The 20,399-nt window shown below is 43.7% G+C and overlaps 1 protein-coding gene across 3 annotated transcripts in view; it reads left to right on the plus strand.

The window, feature by feature from the left end:
* The first annotated feature begins 627 nt into the window (after positions 1-627).
* Positions 628-20,399, plus strand: part of EPHB1 (EPH receptor B1) — a 336,049-nt gene continuing 316,277 nt past the window's right edge. For all 3 annotated transcript variants that reach the window (XM_063915532.1, XM_063915533.1, XM_063915534.1), the window contains exon 1: positions 628-1,222. In XM_063915532.1, coding sequence (XP_063771602.1) covers positions 1,165-1,222 — 58 coding nt within the window. In that variant the 5' untranslated portion in view covers positions 628-1,164. The remainder of the gene's footprint in view (positions 1,223-20,399) is intronic.

A 20,399-nucleotide genomic window follows, 5' to 3' on the forward strand; every position in this document is an offset into this window, starting at 1 on the left:
TATAAAAAATATTGTATTAAATGACCTTCAGACTGTGTATATAAGGTGTATATGAAACATAAATGAATTGTGTGAATGTAGACACACTTTGTTTAATGCACAAAGTTATTAAAAATAATGGCTAAAATGACCTTCAGGCTGTGTGTATAAGGTATATATGTAACATAAATGCATTCTGTGCTTAGACTTAGGTCCCATAGCCATGATATCTCATTGTGGTATGCAATTATTCCAAAATACGGAAAAATCCGATATCCAAAATGCCTCTGGTCCCAAGCATTTTGGATAAGGGAGACTCAACCTGTAATAGTAAACATGATATTTTGAATTGACACATAACTTTGTTTCAATTGTCCATGCGCATCCTAAAAATTGCTGTTGCACATATGGATAGTTGCCACAAGATGGCGCTGTCGCACAGACAAGACCAGTCCCGGTGTTTCTTTCTGCAGGTCAATGTAAGTAATTTTCTTTCAACAATAGCGGGGGAAGGAGGGGCTGCTATTGATTGGGGAGGGGTGGATGAGTGTTCCTTGTGCTCCGTGATTGGCTGGGAGGTGTGAGGGGTGTGTAGAATTCAGACAGGATGGGAAAAAGAGGGGGGGGGGGGGGAGAGCCGGTGGATTTGGAGAAGAGGGGAGTTGTGTGAGTGGGGGGTGATAACTGCCCCCCCCAATCCAGTTTCAGTGCTAGTGCTCCTTCAGTGCACACTTTACTACAGCTTGCAATGTGAATCTGGGATATCCTTGTTACAATTCACCCTCCACATCCCACACAAACATGCCCACATACACGCACACACATGCACACATACACTGGGAGCCTACACTGCCTAGTGCACCCTGACACAGGGACTACAGAATTCCTGTCATGCATGCACACACAGGCATACAAGCAGTGCTGGATCATGCATCTCCAACCTGGGACTTCAGTAATGCTCCACAGCAAGACAACTGGAGAATTATATGCCAAATAAGGATTTAATCTATTTTTTTATTTGTATTTTTTGTAAGGGGGAACCCTGAAGATTTTGGGCTGCAGTACAGCATTTTGCTTTTATGTTTTTTTTTTTATGTTTTTTTTTCTCCTGGTAGTTATTTAATATCTATATATACATATATTTTTCTGCTTGGTGGCAAAAAGTAACCTCTCTGCATCCCAACAATGGAACTAAACTGGATGTTGCTTTTATCTCTGGTTTGGCAAGTTCAAGCTGTGGAAGGTAAGCCTGACAAGCTCAGAACCATGTACTGAAAGGGTTAAGTTGGGACAGTATCTGTATTATTCTGTACACTATGGTTTATCTACAGGCTTATTGATTGTATGTTGCGTATATACTAACCCATACACATACCGAAGAAGAAGCAGGATAGATAGATAGATAGATAGATAGATAGATAGATAGATAGATAGATAGATAGATAGATAGATAGATAGATAGATAGATATGTGTGTGTATCTATCTATCTATCTATCTATCTATCTATCTATCTATCTATCTATCTATCTATCTATCTAATCTATCTATCTATCTATCTATCTATCTATCTATCTATCTATCTATCTATCTATCTATCTATCTATCTACACATATTTTCTCACCAGGATAGCAGGTGAGGCCGCCTGACTGTAAGCAGCACATCACTTCTCACATCTCAGACTCCAGACGTACTGTAGTAGAGTGCAAGCTCTTCATCCAGACATGAATCCCAGCAGGAATAGTTGTACACGTAGTACAGCATTGTGTACATGGATAAAAAGTTCCTGCTGCCTTTGTACATACTGTGTGTTGTTGGTGGTAGAGCTTCCTGCAGGTATCCCTGACAAAACACCTGTTCTAGGAATGCAACAAGGCGCCTAGGTAAGTCCGGACGATCAGACCCTGCAGGGAGCTCCCCCAGGAGCCGGGCAGCCCCCAGTCAGTGTGTGATCATACAGTGCTTGTGGTGAGTGATGGATGATGCCCGGCTATAGAAGATGGGAAGGGCAGGGTACCCATCGCCTGCCTACATAATTGCTCTCCTTGCCCACTGCACAGAGCGGAGTATAATGTCAGCAGCCGGCGCTGGAGGCCATACAAGGTGTTTATTACATAACTGTGTGTGTGACACTGCATCCAGCCTCATTGCACAGGGATGGTGCAGGAATCAGGTGTAAACGTGCCTGGTACGTGTCCGTGGAGGAAGATGGATGATGGCCCCTCTGTCACTGCTGAATCGATGTGTTATTTCTAGCTGATAGATCACTGTGCGGTGTCCTGCAGATGGCTATAGATTGTCACCTCTCCTGCTCCCAGCTGCTGCCTGTCTCCCCGGGTGCGGGTCCGCTCTCTCTCTCTCCCCAGGCAGTGCCAGGAGGACGGAGCGGCACTGCAGTGCGGGTGATGCTGGGGGTACAGCGCCGGGGAGCCGGTCTCGCCTGCTGAGGCTGAGCAGGGACTGGCAGCGCGTGCGGCGGGTACTCTCATGCCTGGGGTGCGTGCGCTCACTGCAGCTGTGCCCCGGCCCCCGCAGCTCAGCTCTCCGCGGACCTCTCATCACTGCTGCTCTCCCTTATTCCCTACAAATCTCTACTATTTATATGTCTATGTTCCTCACCCCGTCCAGCCGGCCCTTAGGAGAAATCCCATATTCCTTACATTCTAATCCATGTTTTCCCAACATATTCTCATTTATTATGCTACTTTTATTTACATTTCTGCCTGTTCTGTCTGTCAGATCCTCCATGTCCTCTCACACTGTCTAGCAGTCTGTCACTTACTCCGATACCCTCACTTCCCATACGCAACAACACCCACACTGCACGGCCACGTATAAGTCCATCTCTTACTAAATTGCTGCAATACATTTGTGTTTGTGTGTTTATGTGTGTGTGTGTGTGTATATATATATGTATATATGTATATATTATGTATGTGTGTGTGTGTGTGTGTGTGTGTGTGTGTGTGTGTGTGTGTGTGTGTGTGTGTGTGTATATATATTTATATATAGTTTGTGTGTATGTGTGTGTATATATATGTACAGTGTGTGTGTGTGTGTGTGTGTGTGTGTGTGTGTGTGTGTGTGTGTGTGTGTGTGTGTATATATATTTATATATAGTTTGTGTGTGTGTGTGTGTGTGTGTGTGTGTGTGTGTGTGTGTGTGTGTGTGTATATATATATATATATATATATATGTACAGTCTGTGTGTCTGTGTGTATATATATATATATATATATTTATATATAGTTTGTGTGTATGTGTGTGGGTGTGTATATATATATATATGTACAGTGTGTGTGTGTGTGTGTGTGTGTGTGTGTGTGTGTGTGTGTGTGTGTGTGTGTGTGTGTGTGTGTACACTATATTATAATAATAATAATTGGGTATGTGCCCTAGGCACCTGTGCGTAGTTCTGGGTATAGTGTGAGGTACACTATGGGTGTACTGATAAGTGTGGAGGAGTGTGATTGAACACAATCACAGCAGGTCTTACAGCCCACAGTCTGGTTCCCGTTATGTCACATATGAAGAAAGGGTTTAGCAGAGCAGGGCACTTTACATTACACATTACCATAATAAGCAGAGCCCGGAGCTATGTAGTACATTGGAGGGTGTATGAGACACAGTAAACATGGAACCAATAATTACTCTGAACTGTTTTGCACTGGTCTAGGGTTAAGCTCCCAACAATTTTTTTTTGGGGGGTTGGGGGTGGGGGTGGGGGTTGGGGCTAGAGGTAAGGGGGGAGAGGGGGGGCTAGTGGTGGTGTGTGTGTGGGGGGGGGGGGGGGGCTAGAGGTAAGGGGGGAGAGGGGGGACTAGTGGTGGTGTGTGTGTGTGTGTGTGGGGGGGGGTAGAGGTGTGTGTGTGTGTGTGTGTGTGTGTGTGTGTGTGTGTGTGTGTGTGTGTGTGTGTGTGTGTGTCGGGGGTATTTTTCATTTATGGGATGGATTAGGGGATATTTGTTTTCAGTTCTGGTTTTCACATATATATAGATATATATCCCATGCCTTCAGAAAATGTTATTTATGTTATGATTATGAAAAACAGAATCCAGTTTGTGAATGGTGCCCTGGGGTAATACTGCACTGAACCGTGCTTTCCTTAACAGCTGGAGTATGTTGGCAGGTTATTAATTATGCCAGACCCATAAACACTTAAAGGCACAATCTGTGGGAATAAACCATTCCTTGTATAGGGGTCATACAACACTGGTGGTAGTATTATAATTCTATTATAGCAGTGACTGTGGGGAGACAAAGCAAATCAGGTAGACACCCAAAAGTTTGGTCATCAAACTTCTAAGAGAGGTTTAAAATAATGTAATTGGGGCGGTTTTGTATTTACAAGTCATATGTAACTGTAACGCCGTCTGCTGCTGGATAGCTAAGGGTCATGGGATGGGATAATATAGCCAGACAGGTGATGGTAGGAGTGATAGCAGCTTTCATCCTAGTTACAGCACTTGGCTCAAGTTCTGAGCAACTTGCAGGTTCTAAATCAAATAATAGAAACGGAAACTGGCCTCAGAGGGACAAGGGCAGATCAGACAGGGGCCAGGTCTGAGGGGTCCATCAGACTGTAAGATCCAGCAGTGATGTCACTATCTGTGTCTCCTTTCCCCCTCACTTATCATAAGTGATCATCTGTAGTGCTGTGTGTAAGCGCAGGACTGTGGCTCCCATCACAGAAGAGCTGAATCTCCCACCAGAATGCAGGAACAGATTGCACAGAGCAGGGAGGCTCGCAGAGACAGAGTGTACGTGGAAAATGATAGAGTGCTGTGACTAGCTGAACATACACTGTGAGCTTATAACATATTCCAGACCTCAGAATACCATTGCCAGCCTAGGAGAGGTGTAAGGTTGATGGAGGTGCTTGCGGGCTGCAGGTAGGCCCAGTGCACTGTAATGCTAAGAGTAGTGTCACACTGACTATTTCACCTGCAGTTTTCCACAGTGGAGAATCACTGACATGGTTTTGAGCTGATATTTTTCCAGTCGCTACTAGCATGTATTTATGTTCTGTTGTAAAGTCCATATGACCCCCCCCCCTACACACACACACACACACACACACACACACACACACACACACACACACACACACACACACTGCCAGCACAACATTCCCTCACATGCTGTATGCAGAGTGTATGGAGTATGCACATATTATCTAGTCACTGCTTACTCTTGCAGGAAAACATACAGATGTGTCCTCTCCCTTTGGTGTTGTGGTGCTTATCGCGGCAGAGTATTCACAGCCGCAGGTCCGCGATGTTAAGTCAATGGGCAGCCTCTCCAAAGCTTAGTGCATCTCCCACATAAAGTGGAGGGAGATAAAGTACCAACCAATCTGCTCCTGTCATTTTTTAAACACAGCCTGTAACATGGCAGCTAGGAGCTGATTGGTTGGTGCTTTAGCTCTGTCCACTTTGTCTCCTAGGCTTATTACATAGACCCCAAAGTACCAACCAATCTGCTCCTGTCATTTTTCAAACACAGCCTGTAAAACGACAGTTAGAATCTGATTGGTTAGTACTTTATCTCTCTCCAAGCTTTGATAAATCTCCCTGTTTATGTCTATAGAGTCGGAAATGAGGCCGGAGAACACACTCTCACATAGGCAAACTTCAGAGCAGGCCATGCAGACCTGCAAATATTCACACATGTCCATGTTAGGAGGGCAAGTTTTGTACCTACTATAGGGAGCTGCAAGTACACTCGGATGATGGTGACCTGTCGAAAAATAGCCGCATCTGTCGCCTGCGCAGAGGTGAATGCAACTCGTGTGAATCCAATGGAAATAGGTTTTGTTTGCAAGAACGTTCTTTTTCAGTAATTTTCTCCCATTTTACTTCCAACTCTGCATGGGTCCCAGCACGTATAATATATTTGTAGCCATTTCAGAAACACCCTGTTCCCACAAGTTTAATGTTTCAGACCCCTTGGATAAAAGTAGTGTTCTACAGCTCTACTGCCTGCTTAATGCCAAAGAAAGCATACAGTGCATCTACTGTGTCTTATACACCCTCCATTATTGCTCTGTATGTGCTCTGGTTACAATGCCTGTGGCCGAACTCAACCCCTATTGGCGTGTAAAAAAAGGGCCATAATGAGGGAGGGATGCAAGACTGAGGGGGCAGCTTGTTCGTTTCCCCGATGGCACCCTGACATGGGTGCCATCGGGGAAGTGACCAGGCTTTCCCCTCAGTCTTGCAATCCACCTTAGGCACCCCACAACATAGACAGATGCAGGGCGTATTCTTTGACCAATCAGACAACCATCCTTCCTGCACCCAGAGCTTCCCCAGTGCTTATTGGGCCTAATTCAGACCTGATCATAAATGTGGTAAATTTGGCACATCTACGATCAGTCACACAGACATGCGGGGGGACGCACAGCACAGGGCTAGTCCACCCCAAATGTCAGGCCCTACCCCGCCGCACAAGTGAAGAGTAGCTCCCTACCAGCGCAGCTCCTGCGCTGGCAGGGAGCTACTCGTCGCTGTCCGGACCGCAGCAGCTGTGCATGGTGTCACGCTGATGCCACGGCCCGCCCCCCCGCACGGTCCGGGCACACCTGCGTTGCCCTGACCGCACCCCTAAATTGGCAGACATATGCAGCTGGCCCGCCCAGCAACTGCCGCAGAGGCGATCGCTGGGCTGAGACAGCCGTCGGCTGTCTGGCATGCGCCGGTGCACTGTGGCACCGGCACATGCGCAGTTCAGACCTGATCAGCTGCTGTGCGAAAACGCACAGCAGCGATCGGGTCTGAATTAGGCCCAATGTCACATACACCCTGGGTGTTGAGTGGTGGTCTGTTGCACGTAGGCTACCTGCTATGGCACTGTGAATAAGTGCCCTGATAGCCAAGAAAAGAGGCTTCACCCTTGGGTAAATTCCTATGGATTTTCTAGCGCCTGTTGTAGCTTTACACAATGGAGGAAATATACCTTTGCCATATGTGATTCCAACTGTAATTATGTCTGTACCTGTCTTGGCTTACTGATACAGTAAATGAACAAATAAAATGATCTTACAGTACAGACAAAGGCTTGACTTCCATTAGTAAATGATGTGACGCTATGCTATACTGTACAATGCATTGGTAAGTGGGGGATTTTCTTGTACTATATTACTCTGCAGTGCCTTCACCGCGTCAGTGACGTATCATGAGCTCCTCTGTGATGTCCTCATTGTATTGATTAGCAAAAGCTTCTTGGGTCGTTAACATTACTTCTGTTTTTTTATGTATTTGGCTGATCCACACTTTGCTAAAACTACAGTGGTGTACATAATTACTATACTTGTAGTAGGGATCAGTGGTCCTTACGTAGTGCTGATCTCACCAGAGGGCAATGCACCACAGCAGACAGATGTGGAATTGCTGGGAGTGAGAGCCTGGCCATAGACGAGTGCAGTGGAAAGGACTTTGGATGGAGTAATTGCTGTGTGTAACTGGGAAATTGAATTACCAAGCTAATAACGCGTTTTTTGACTATGACCAGCTATTCAGAAAGAGAAACAGAACAGCCTATGTAATGAGAGTGTTTACTGAGGCGCAGAGAAGGATTACTGTATGGAGCTGGACATTAAATGACCAAGTCCCTCTTGCCATGTGGAATGGTGAGGAAACTAATGTGGCTCTGCACTGAGATGGACATCTGCTCATCGTGTTACATTCCCTGCCATCTGCTGCATACAGAATGATCATACCTAGAAAATGTATGTCTTTGTTCTCATTTTCAAGTTATCAGATCACTCCGGGTCATTATTAAGTGTGTAGATTTCAGTCAAGAGCTTTTAGGTGGTTTGACAGTTAACTTTTATATTTGTATGAATGCAATGTGACGATTTTAAGAATATCTGTTTTGGAGAGGATCCATATGGCAGCGACCAGTGGTCTGGATGCACCCTTATAATGGTTTCTGCGGTTTTAGTTTTACCTGGGAATGTTTGTTACCTTTGTTTTGTTTTATTATAAAACCTGGTCTAAAATTAGATTTGGAACACATGTAAAAAGCCTTGAGCTGGAGCAGAAAGTAATTGGGGACCATTAAGATTATTGCCCAGGACCTTATATGTGTGTAGTTTATTTGTTCTCCCCAGGTTTGTATGTGTCTGCACCAGTGCTACCTATCTGATGGGCGGAGGATATGGCACCACAGTTTGTTAAATGCCCCTCACTACATGGCATCTTGCCCCTCCCCTGCCCCGCTGTTCAAAACCACATCCCGCCATACATTGCAGCCAAGGGCTTCCATTTATTAAAATTAACATATGGCCATAAATATAGCAAAGATAACACGCTGTGTGAAAATGTGTGGTAAAGATATATGTTACCATCTGGGCCAATACCTGCTTAAAAAAGCACCAGTCACATACACACAGCACAGGCGGCCATTTTGTTGGTGGAAGCAGTTTTTGAGGCAGATGTACCAAGCCTTGGAGAGTGATAAAGCAGAGAGAGATAAACTACCAACCAATCAGCTCCTAACTGCCATGTTACAGGCTGTGTTTGAAAAATGACAGGAGCTGGTAGTTTATCTCTTTTCACTTTATCACTCTCCAAAGCTTAGTACATCTGCCCTTTTGTGACATATCACAGAGGCACTTAATGTCCAATATGCAGGTGGTACTGTTTCCGGATCCTGGATTTATAGATACCGATGTAAAATGAGCAAATTATTATTATTATTTGTATATCACCAACATAACACACAGAATGTTATGCATTCATCAGACACTGCATAATTAGAGGTTACAGCAGGGGCATCCATACTTTTTTCCTGGAGTGCCCTACTGTGGAGGGCCACTGAATACTTTTGTACCGATAGCCCCCCTGCTTATTGGTAAGTCTTCTTTTCTGATTAAATCTTATTCTATAAAACACTACTAAAAAATATCTTGAAATAATAATATTTTGATTGATTCTAGTTTTCGATATTGTTCACTGCAATGAGATGCATAATATGCCAAACTGTAGTGTCCCAAGTTCACAAGATGCCAAACAGTAGTGGCCAAAATTGATAAGATGCCTCATAGCAGTACCCCAAATTCATAATATATCACACAGTAATGCCTCGATAATATGCCATACTGTAATTCCCTCAACATGCCACACTGTAATACCCAAATTAATAATATATCACACAGTAATGCCTCGATAATATGCCATACTGTAATTCCCTCAACATGCCACACTGTAATGCCCAAATTAATAATATATCACACAGTAATGCCTCGATAATATGCCATACTGTAATTCCCTCAACATGCCACACTGTAATGCCCAAATTAATAATATATCACACAGTAATGCCTCGATAATATGCCATACTGTAATTCCCTCAACATGCCACACTGTAATGCCCAAATTAATAATTTATCACACAGTAATGCCTCGATAATATGCCATACTGTAATTCCCTCAACATGCCACACTGTAATACCCAAATTAATAATATATCACACAGTAATGCCTCGATAATATGCCATACTGTAATTCCCTCAACATGCCACACTGTAATGCCCAAATTAATAATATATCACACAGTAATGCCTCGATAATATGCCATACTGTAATTCCCTCAACATGCCACACTGTAATGCCCAAATTAATAATATATCACACAGTAATGTCTCGATAATATGCCATACTGTAATTCCCTCAACATGCCACACTGTAATGCCCAAATTAATAATATATCACACAGTAATGCCTCGATAATATGCCATACTGTAATTCCCTCAACATGCCACACTGTAATGCCCAAATTAATAATATATCACACAGTAATGCCTCGATAATATGCCATACCGTAATTCCCTCAACATGCCACACTGTAATACCCAAATTAATAATATATCACACAGTAATGCCTCGATAATATGCCATACTGTAATTCCCTCAACATGCCACACTGTAATACCCAAATTAATAATATATCACACAGTAATACCCCAACTGGTAATATGCCACACAGAACACACTCAGACCTGCCCATTTATATGCCAGCCTCCGATACACTGAGTGATGCCCCTTTATATGCTCAGAGCCCCTTCAGGACATTATATTGCTTACCTTCATTACCGAAGGCCTAGACTTCTCTGCCGTTTCTCTATTGCACAACATACACGTCACTCCAGTGATGCCTGCCCTCTGCTGCTTTGCCTCCAGCTGCCTCCTCTGAGTAATGCCTCTGTCCATGGGTGGACCGGAGGCAGAGCAGCAAGGTCTGGTCGTGTTGTACTCAGTGACGTTGCCCATGGATGCAAATCTGCAGAATTCTGGTCCAGAGGAATCACGGATGGGGCCAAATCTCTGCATGTGGCGGTACGCATTTGTCCCACAGGTTGTGGTTTAACCACCCCTGGGTTACAGTGTAATTAATTACCACAGGCGCACAAACACAAAAACAAACACACACCCTGGGGCCAGCTTACCTAGAAATCAATTAAGTGATCAGTTTGTAATAAAAAGCCATCAGCACACCCTTGTTGGATGTAAACCCACAGCTACTGTGCCACAAATCTGTGAGCTGCCTCATATCTGCAGGCCCTTATCTGTGGAAAGGATACTTTTTAGTGGGTCTGAATTGCAGAGACGACAGGGTGCTATTTGGTAATGTCACCACACTTACGCCTGCCTAGCAGCAACAACTGAATCTTTAATTACTGGAAAAGTATATTTATTTCCTGTATAAATGGGACGCGGTGGATGTTGGTGCAGAGGAGGTGTAAAATAGAGGCTGCAAAATAACTGCAGAGGCTGGCACATTGGGATGGGAAGCTTTATATAGAATTCCAGAGGCATCGGGTACTGTGATGGCTTCTACAAGGAAACTAAGCTGTCAGATAGTATATACACAGGTATGTAACTAACTTATTAACCAGATTCATGGCATAATTTGTAAATACTAAAGTTGCAGATGGCCAACCGCCAATAGCCACTGCTCTGTGGCCAATTGCTTATGACTCAGAATAAGGGCCAGATGTACTAAGCATTGAAAAGTGATAAATAGCACGGTGATAAAGTGCCAGCCATCCAGCTCCTAACTGTCATTTCTCAAACCCAGTCTGTAACATGGCAGTTAGAAGCTGATATTAAAGCCTATAGGGCCGGATTCAGATATTCTCCTCCCCTCCCAGACGCGATCACGCCCGCCGGCAGTATTCTAATGTTACTGCCGACGGGTGCGACAAGTTCATTTTAACGCGCTACCCCCAGGGGTAGCCTGCTGAAATGCTCATAAACGGACCCGTATGGGCGCCCAATCGGGTCTTTTCACGATCGCGCCTATTATTTTAGTCGGGTTTAGGTGCTTTGCGTGCCTAAACCCGACTGTAATGGACGCGATCAGCGTGGTAACGGGGGGCATTTGAATATCGCCCCTCTATCTCCCGACACTTTAGATGGGAGATAGGGGGTGCGATAAGATTTGAATTTCCTCCAATGTGTCTATTCCATTCAAATTTTTACTAGTCTACCTCCCGGTTAATACGTTTTTTCTTCCCCATAACATTCCATCTCTACTTTTCCCTCGACTCTCTGCCTCCTCCAGGCTCCTTTCATTAAATGCAGCGGCAGCTCTTTAAACATATGTAGCGTTTGTAAAGACCATAACAGCAGCAATGCGTTCATTGGTGTCGAGAGAGGGGGGGGCAGGGTACAAATTACCCGGGCCCGGGTTTGATGGAGGGGCCCAATCCCCCTCCCCCTTACCTGGCAGCAACAGCTGCAGCTCTTCTCCTCAGCCCAGCACACTCTGCTGTGTATTTGGCTGCAGTGTGGCTATAGAGGTGCTTAAAATAAAAAAAATTTCAGTATTTTTTCTAGGGTACATGACCACAACTGCTATGATTAGGCCACGCCCCTTGAAAAGTACCTCGGGCCCATCCCATCTCTCGACTGCCCTGACTGCATTGAGCAGTGGGGACCAGTGAAGCACACACCCTGTAAGGCTGAGATAAAGAGGTCTGCTTATAAAATGAAATGTTTTTAGGAACCCTACAACCTCTCACACAGGAACTACGTACCAGGTCAAAATAATTTTCTTTTTTTCTTCTCTTTTTCAAAACTGCGTCTTGTCATTATTCCCACATTGCTCAATAGACTAATGCATACTATAACGTTTGTTGATGAGATTATATTAAGGCGGATCCCACTACATTATGAATTTGTTATACTTTTTTTATGAAAATGATGGGAGTTTAGCACTGCAGAAGTATTTTCCTAAAGTTTCCCGCTTCTGTACTGTAAAACCAGCAAATTAGTCATATTCAATTCAATTCATATTGAAATTGTGGTGGAGCGTGTGTGTGAATGGGAGGACCAATCACATCTGTGGTCTCTTGTCCTCTAGGTCACGCCCACTCTCCGCCTGGTGTTTGGTTGGGCTGTAGAGATGAACGAAGGGTAGGAGGCCAATTTGGAAAGATATTTTCCTAGGTGGTAGTGTAGCTCTAATAATGGCTTTTAAATAAAGCAAAATAAATTATATCAAGTTACACATGGGGCCACTTACCTTAAACCTGTAAGGCCTGCATTGCAGGAAATATACTCCATCTTATACTAAATAGATCTTCAATGTTATGTGAGCGCTGGGGACTTTTAGTATACAATGTAGACTGAAGTAAATCTCTAAATGTACAGCTGGACCTCTTTTAGGGGTACATTTACTAAGCAGTGATAAGAGCGGAGAAGTGAGCCAGTGGAGATATTTCCCCATCAACCAATCAGCAGCTCTGTATCATTTTATAGTATGCAAATGATAGATGTTACTTCAGTGCTGATTGGTTGCCATGTGCAACTTCACCACTGGCTCACTTCTCCGCTCTTATCACTGCTTAGTAAATGTACCCCTAAATTACAATAACCGAGGTGATGGTGTAAGGTAATAACTAGATATAGATCTGTTCTCATACACTTGGCGTCTTTATGCCGTAGGGTGCGAGATGCCTAGCATGACTGATGATCTGAGATGAGTAGCGAACAGTATTGGACTTTACATTTTGCATTTTAGTTCCATCGCAGAAGCAGCGAAAATCCGTTCACAGTGTACCAAAAATGCAATACTGCGACTTTACCTGCACAGGAATTGGTATAACACTCGTACATAGGGGGGTAATTAAAATCTGATTGCTGGGCAGCGATTTTTGCAGCCCTGCGATTGGATAGTCGCTGCCTCCGTGGGGAGTGTATTTTAGCTGTGCAAGTGTGCGGTCGCATGTGTAGCAGAGCTGCAAAAATAGATTCTGTGCAGTCTCTGCGCAGCCCAGGACTTACTCAGCCGCTGCGATCACTGCAGGCTGTTCAGGACCGGATTTGACGTCAGACTCCCTCTCTGCAAATTCATGGGCACGTCAGGGTTTTTCCAAATACTCCCTGAAAATGGTCAGTCTCTTTGCGATTGCCGTGCGAATGGATCATTCGCACAAACCCATCGCTGAGCGGCAATCTGCTTTATAGCCATGCGATGCGCCTGCGCATTGGTGTGCATACTTACGCGCAGTTTGTGTCTGAGTGCCCGTTGTGCAAAAACGCACAGTAGTGATCAGGTCTGAATCGGCCCCATAGTTGCAGATGAAGCACAACGGAACGTGGCATGAGGCAAAGTCACGCTGCTTGCATCGGGTTAAGCAGTTTTGTACATTCCAGTTGTATTATTTACGTGAATAAAATGCACACATTGAGCAAAATAGGAGTTTGTGGCCAAGTCATTCGAGACCTGGTGCATCAAGAGGGGCTATATGTTGCGATTCGAGCCACAGTATAACAGACACAACTAAATGCTGAAACTGGTTTATTGCTAAATCCAAAGATCACCATACTTAAGGGGGTACACACAGAGCGACGTTCACTTAATTTCTAAGCAATCTGACTAGATTGCTTAGAAATTAGGAACACATCGCTCCGTGTGTAGGGGTGGCGGCGACAGCGATGCGCGGTATTGCATGTCGCTATCGCCGGTGCTAGATTGGCCTGCATGCAGGCACAATCTAGCAGGTCGCTCATTTCACCGCTGGGTGAAATGAGCGGCCCCCCGTGTACCCCCCCTCGCTCAGCACATCGCTCTGTGCTGAGCGGGGGGAGAGATGTGTGCTGAGCGGTTCGCTCAGCCCACATCTCCCTCTACATCCCCCCATCCGTACGGCCCTTTACAGTATACTACTTGACATGGAAGATTACTCTCTGATACTCCAAACTAGATTTGCTTGAAATAGCCAGATACTTTTTCCCAAACTGCTTCAGTGAATCAGTACAAGAGTTTAATGGAATTTCCTGAAATTTTGACCAATTAAATCACGTTAACAGGTTTGAATTTGTCCTAGAATGTTCAACTACACGTATGTTCCAGCTGGTGCACACATGTTCCACACATGTTCCAACACATGTTATATTGATACATTTAATCTGTTGTTAATGGTGAACCACAAACAGCGTAGCATTCACTATTGGAAGTATATCATTTATAATTAAATTGTAATGTGTGAAAGTAAAAAATACTCAATTCATTGCGATCTGTGAACCTTAAACGCGCTCAGTGAATGCAGCCGGTGAACCCCAAACTGTCCTTATGACACCCTTGCCATCCAGCGCTGTTAGGAGGTACAGTAACATGTTACTGACTTGTACATGGAATGGAAATTAAATATGCAGTAAATACATACTGTATATGAGCAGGTATAAATATTGCACACGTCATTCTCTATACCGCTATGCCATGTGGCAACCCAACAGGTCAAGGGTCGTGCACAAAATGCAGGACAGCATACGTTACCTCAGTAATGAGTAGCTTTGCTGCAAGAGGATAAAGTAAAGATAACAGAGAGATGTTTCTGTGTGTTGTGCAGTGACTGTCTGTCACAGTTTAACTTTGTACAAAATTTCCTAAAACGTTGCTATGGAGTCTCAGAGGGAATACATCATTACAGCAAAAGGCTATACTTGGCAGTATGTAGTATATAGTCCAGGATTATGTGATCTCTGTCTTCATTAGAAGAACAAAGTAAATCGGCAACTGCAGCAGATCACTTGTCACACTATGTTCCCCTGCTGTGGTGCGCTTGTGTTCTTTATATCTGCAAATTAGGCTTGGTGGGTTAATAACCCTTTGTCATTAGCATGCACGTATATACAGTGCTGAAAGTAGGGTGGTACAGGGTGGTACGTACCACCAGCCCACCGCTGGGGCATCATTTATAAGTGGCATTTTTGTGTGTGGGACATAAAATGGTGTCAGTGGCATAACTGTGTGTGACATAATATGTAATAGGCATTACGGTGTGTGGTATAATATGTAAGGCAATACGGTGTGTGGCATCATGTGTAATGGGCATTACAGTGTGTGGCATAATGTGTAATGGGTGTTATGGTGTCTGGCATAATGTGTAATAGGTATTATGGTGTGTAGCATAATGTCTAATAAGCAATATGGTGTGAGGCATAATGTGTAATGGGCATTACGGTGTGTGGCATAATGTGGCCATGCCCCTATTGTCATGTAGCCACTCTCCTAGTTTTGTGTGACCACGCCCCCTCATGCCACGTGACCACAACCATTTTTACTATAAAAAAATTATACTTGCTCCACTGCGTATATATATATATATATATATATATATATGTAAGTGTGTATATATATATATATATATATATAATTGTGTTTGTATATTCAGATATATACATATTAATTTTTACATACTTGCATGAATATCACACGGCTGCACACTATTAGAGACGTGGGATGTAGGAGGGAAAAGGCGCTCTAGGCTGAGCATAGCAATGGCTTGCACATGTAATTGCGAACAGATGTAGACCATTTTAACTTGTATCCATTGCTGGTGCCTTAGGCCAGGTTTACAGTATGGTCAGGACTGAGACTCAACAGCAATACAAGACAGCTTCATTTTCACTTGTTTTCGCGTGTTAGCAATATAACTGATTACACTCATGTTAATTAATACACAGTGGCGGATTTCCACTAGGCGTGCGTGACCCAGGTCCTTACAACAGGACCGGGTAATTAGTACTCCCACTCCTCGCACCATTGTAAGTCTGTATGAGGGCAGTAGAGGGGCAGTGAGGGGTGGGGAGCAGTAAGGTGTGAGGGGGGTATGAGAAGAGCATTGTGGGGCAGTGAGATATGGAAGGAAATGGTGATAAATGAGCTATGAAAGGGGTAATGAGAAGCCTATGAAGGGACAATCCGGGAGTTGTTTTTTTTTTTTTTAGGAGGCGGGGGTGACCATTAATGTTGTGCCAAGGGGCAGCCTGACCCCTAAATCTGTCTCTGTGAATATGAGTATGCAGAGTTCTCCTTTGAAAGGCTCATGGACGTATATTTTATTAAAATGTATTGATGAATAAATCCTAGTTACAGGCAGGGCGTACAGAATGTTCCCTTTACATTTACAGACGCATTGGCCTGGCTTCAGGTTACTGGCAGTGAATTACTCAGTGAGTCTATGAGTGTCATTAATACAAGACAAATGTACCTGGAACCATCCCGAGCTCCCATGGGACCAACTCATCAAGTGTTACAATTTAAAAAATGTTAATTGCTGTAGTCTCGTGAAAGACAGACAGAAGGATGTAAGATAGCGTTACAAATGGGTCGGACAAGGTAAGAGGAAAATGATATGTGTAATAAAGATAAGGAGGAGGAAGGACAAAGATGAACTCATCTGAGCCTTTCTTAGCACATTCAGTCTAGAATCAAGTTTATGCACATTAAACATTTTGCTGTCAGAAATGTCATGCTTGTGTTATGAGCCCCTGTGGCTAGGATCAGATGCGAAGATTATCAGAAAATTGATGTTGCCTTAAAAAGAAAACAAACTTTTTTGCTTTGTGTTACTAAATACTCTAGTTCCCATAGACAAGTTTTGGACTACTCGAAGCCCTGGGGCCACATTCGGCACTCGGAGGTGAGGAGAGTAATAACTGATGTGCAGTCACACAGTCTGCAGTAGAAGGTCAGCATGTAACTGGCTAAATAGGCTTCACTAGCCAGCCGCAGCTTAGACTACTGTTTCAGCTGCTGATTTGGGTCCGGATTCAAAGGTGGATGTAGCAACTGCATCTTTATGCCAATGCCACAGCCGATAAGTTTCCTACTGAGACGTTCCCGGCTGTGGCACTAATCTGAACAGGACTGCAACTGCATTTTTAGATGCAGTAGCTGACCACAACAAGCCCAGGTCTGGCTAGCCACCCCCTCCCCTTCCCCCCAGTTGCCATTTGGGAAATGCCCACTGAAATTGTATGTATCTGCGTGCTATTTCATAGTGCAACGTCCACACATGAGCACACTGAAAACATTGGACGCCACCAGAGCATCCTCCACCTCTGTCTCAGGCCCTTGAACTCATAGTGGCATGGCCATCTTAACGTATAGGCACACTGGACAGCTGCCCAGGGCCCCACAATTCTAGGGGCCTCCGAACAGGAGTGGGTGATGGTCACACAATCAGAGCGTTCTCTACCTGCCTCCCAGCCTGCAGCCAGTGAACGGCTGTCAGCATGCTGATTGGTAGATGACTGGAGCTATCCACCAATCAGAATGCTGACATCCATTCACTGTATGGAAGCATGGGAAGAGATGTAGTGGAATAATAGGAATAATATTAAAATAATAAAATTCAGAGGTGGACAATGTGTTGATGGCATACATCCTGATGATTGCCGTCTGGGGGAGGGGGGGGGAGTTAGATTATGGGCACAGAGAAGTGGTGTTTTATTGGACATATCTGGATGGTAATAGGGGGTGGCTAGTCAGACATCGGCATGTAGCGATCCGCGACTGCGACTTTTTTCACAATTGCAGATATTTTGGTGGCCATGTTCAGATGGACCTGCTGAGTACCATAGGGTTGCACTAATGCCCAGTGGTGCGACAGATGTGTGCTGGGATTACCGTCAACCCCGGAATTGGGCCCAGTGGCATCTGTTGCTCATCTGCAATAGTAATATATGGGCTCTCGTTTTTTCCCAAGGGCATATTTAAGATTTTTTTTAAATTTCAGGGACTATGGGGTACATTTGTTAAGAGTAGTTCCTGCATTCCCAGCATTTATACAGCATTTTTCCAATCCACAAATTTACTAAAGCACAACTGGACAAGAAACCACAGCGATACCACATCCGAGAAAATGATAGACAGAATCTAATTGGTTGCTATGGGCAACATCACCACTTTTCATTTTTAGAAGCTTTAGTAAATTTACCCCTTGTGTCATATCATGGTTTGTTTGTTTTTTGTCATGTACCCTGGATGCCTACATAGAAACAAAAGGACCTATCCCATTTTCACTGCCAGTCTAAAGTTAGAGGCCTAGGGCTGGTATTCGATTTGAGAGGACCCCTGCAGTGTTTTTTTATTTTTTATTTCTGGTTTAAAAATGTTTTTATTTTTTGCTGGCTTTTAACTGACAGTGGGTCTACGTCGGCGGTTTAGGGGATAACTCATCACTTTTTCATTGGTATTGGGGTTTAGAAACCAGTGGGCATCGATAACGGCTTATGTTTAAAATGTCAAACCTAGCTTTAGTAAATGCTGTATTTAAGTTTAGAACAGATACTGTTGGTTTATAAACACATGAAAAACCGACGCTTAGTAAATTTACCCCCTAAAGGTAGGCAACCAGCGACTGTCCAGCTGATATGGAACTACTAGGGGTAAATTTACTAAGATGGGAGTTCTATTTAAGATAAGATGTTGCCCATAGCAACAAATCAGATTCCAGGTATTATCTTCTAGAACAGGCATGTCCAAACTGCGGCCCTCCAGCTGTTGAGAAACTACACACCCCAGCATGCCCTGACACCGCTTTTGCATTCTCTGACAGCAAAACTATGTCAGGGCATGCTGGGATATGTAGTTTCACAACAGCTGGAGGGCCGCAGTTTGGACATGCCTGTTCTAGAAGGTGCTAGATAAATGAGAAGTAGAATCTAATTGGTTGCTATTGGCAACATCCCATCTGAAATAGAACTCCCATCTTAGTAAATTTACCCCCTAGTCTCATAGTGATAGGACTTGTCAAAATTCTGTATCTCTGGCTCTTGGTGATAAGGCAGCATTGCAGACAGCATCTACAATGCTGTCATTCCTGCTTTATTATTTATTTATTTATTTATTTATTTATTTATTAGCAGTTTCTTATATAACGCAGCATATTCCGTTGCGCTTTACAATTGCTGTTGATGTCATTAGCAGCTATGGGAGGCAATAATTATTCTTGCGCAAGTCTGGGAGACTGTGTTCTGGGAAAGCTACCAGCAGCCAGTTTTTTGCTGAAGCAGCATCGATCTTTAACAGTTGTTGTTTTTTTTTTTTACTGGTTAGATTTTAAGATTGGTTTTGTTAAAGACATCGGAAAGGATTGGTGGCAGGTTATGTTTAAATAGTGCCCTGGCCTACACGGGTTTAAGAATTGTTTGGCTAAGATTCCTCTGCAATTGTACTAAGTAAAAAGCAGAAATGTCAAGTAAGCATTTCAGCCCTGCACAATGCAGACATCCAGGTCAGGTAGTTTTAAAGATTTCCTGTGAACTGTTCAAACAAAGCGTGTTTATCTTAAGGTCCGTATAACAGTTTCTAGGTGTCTGGTGATCCCATGGGCTTCTGCTGCTCAGGAAATATAAAATAGACTTATAAAAACAAGATTTGTCGGAGTATTGAGGCTATCAATGTAATCTCAGTCAATGCTAAGCGTGTCTTGTGTGAGACTGGACATACAAGGTTCTTTATATACTGAGATTGTGAGTCGAGTGTCCTTACTTTGTGGTTTTCTCAATTCCCAAATGACCGTATATGAATGTGCATAGCGTACATCCCAACCGCACTGATTTCAGTGGGACATACCCAATCTGACACAAATGTGACTGCATTGTCTTGTCATCCAGACAGTTGTGAAGTGTGTCTCGTTCATGTTGCTTACAACAGGCGGCAACGCCAACTGGGCCTGATCTCTTCTTTGCAAAAGTTGGGAGATATGCTAGCCTGTGTCAGAGATAATAGCGTTAACGAGTTTCTTCAGTTTTCAGTTTTCCTGAGAGGTCATGTTTTGCAGATTTCTGTCTGTGGAAGCAGGTGGGATAAAAAGAAATAAAAGCGCCCTTAAACCCAAATCACACTGAAAATAGTAGTTTGCTGCTCCAAAGGGGTTCGGGGTATTAGCTAACCCCTCGTGATACAGAATATGTAAATGAACTGAGAGCGCAAACAGACTATTATATCCAATATTTATTAATATCAAATCCAATATATTAAATGAATAACTCCTCAGACATTCAACAGACAAAAGTGAATTGTTACAATGTATACAGTCCCTGTTTAGTAATATTTATTTCTTAGAAAACAAAGTTTTAATATCCACAGTGATTTTTAGTATCTGATTTCAACACAG

Source organism: Pseudophryne corroboree, chromosome 4 (genome assembly GCF_028390025.1).
Source record: "Pseudophryne corroboree isolate aPseCor3 chromosome 4, aPseCor3.hap2, whole genome shotgun sequence".
Lineage (NCBI taxonomy): Eukaryota > Metazoa > Chordata > Amphibia > Anura > Myobatrachidae > Pseudophryne > Pseudophryne corroboree.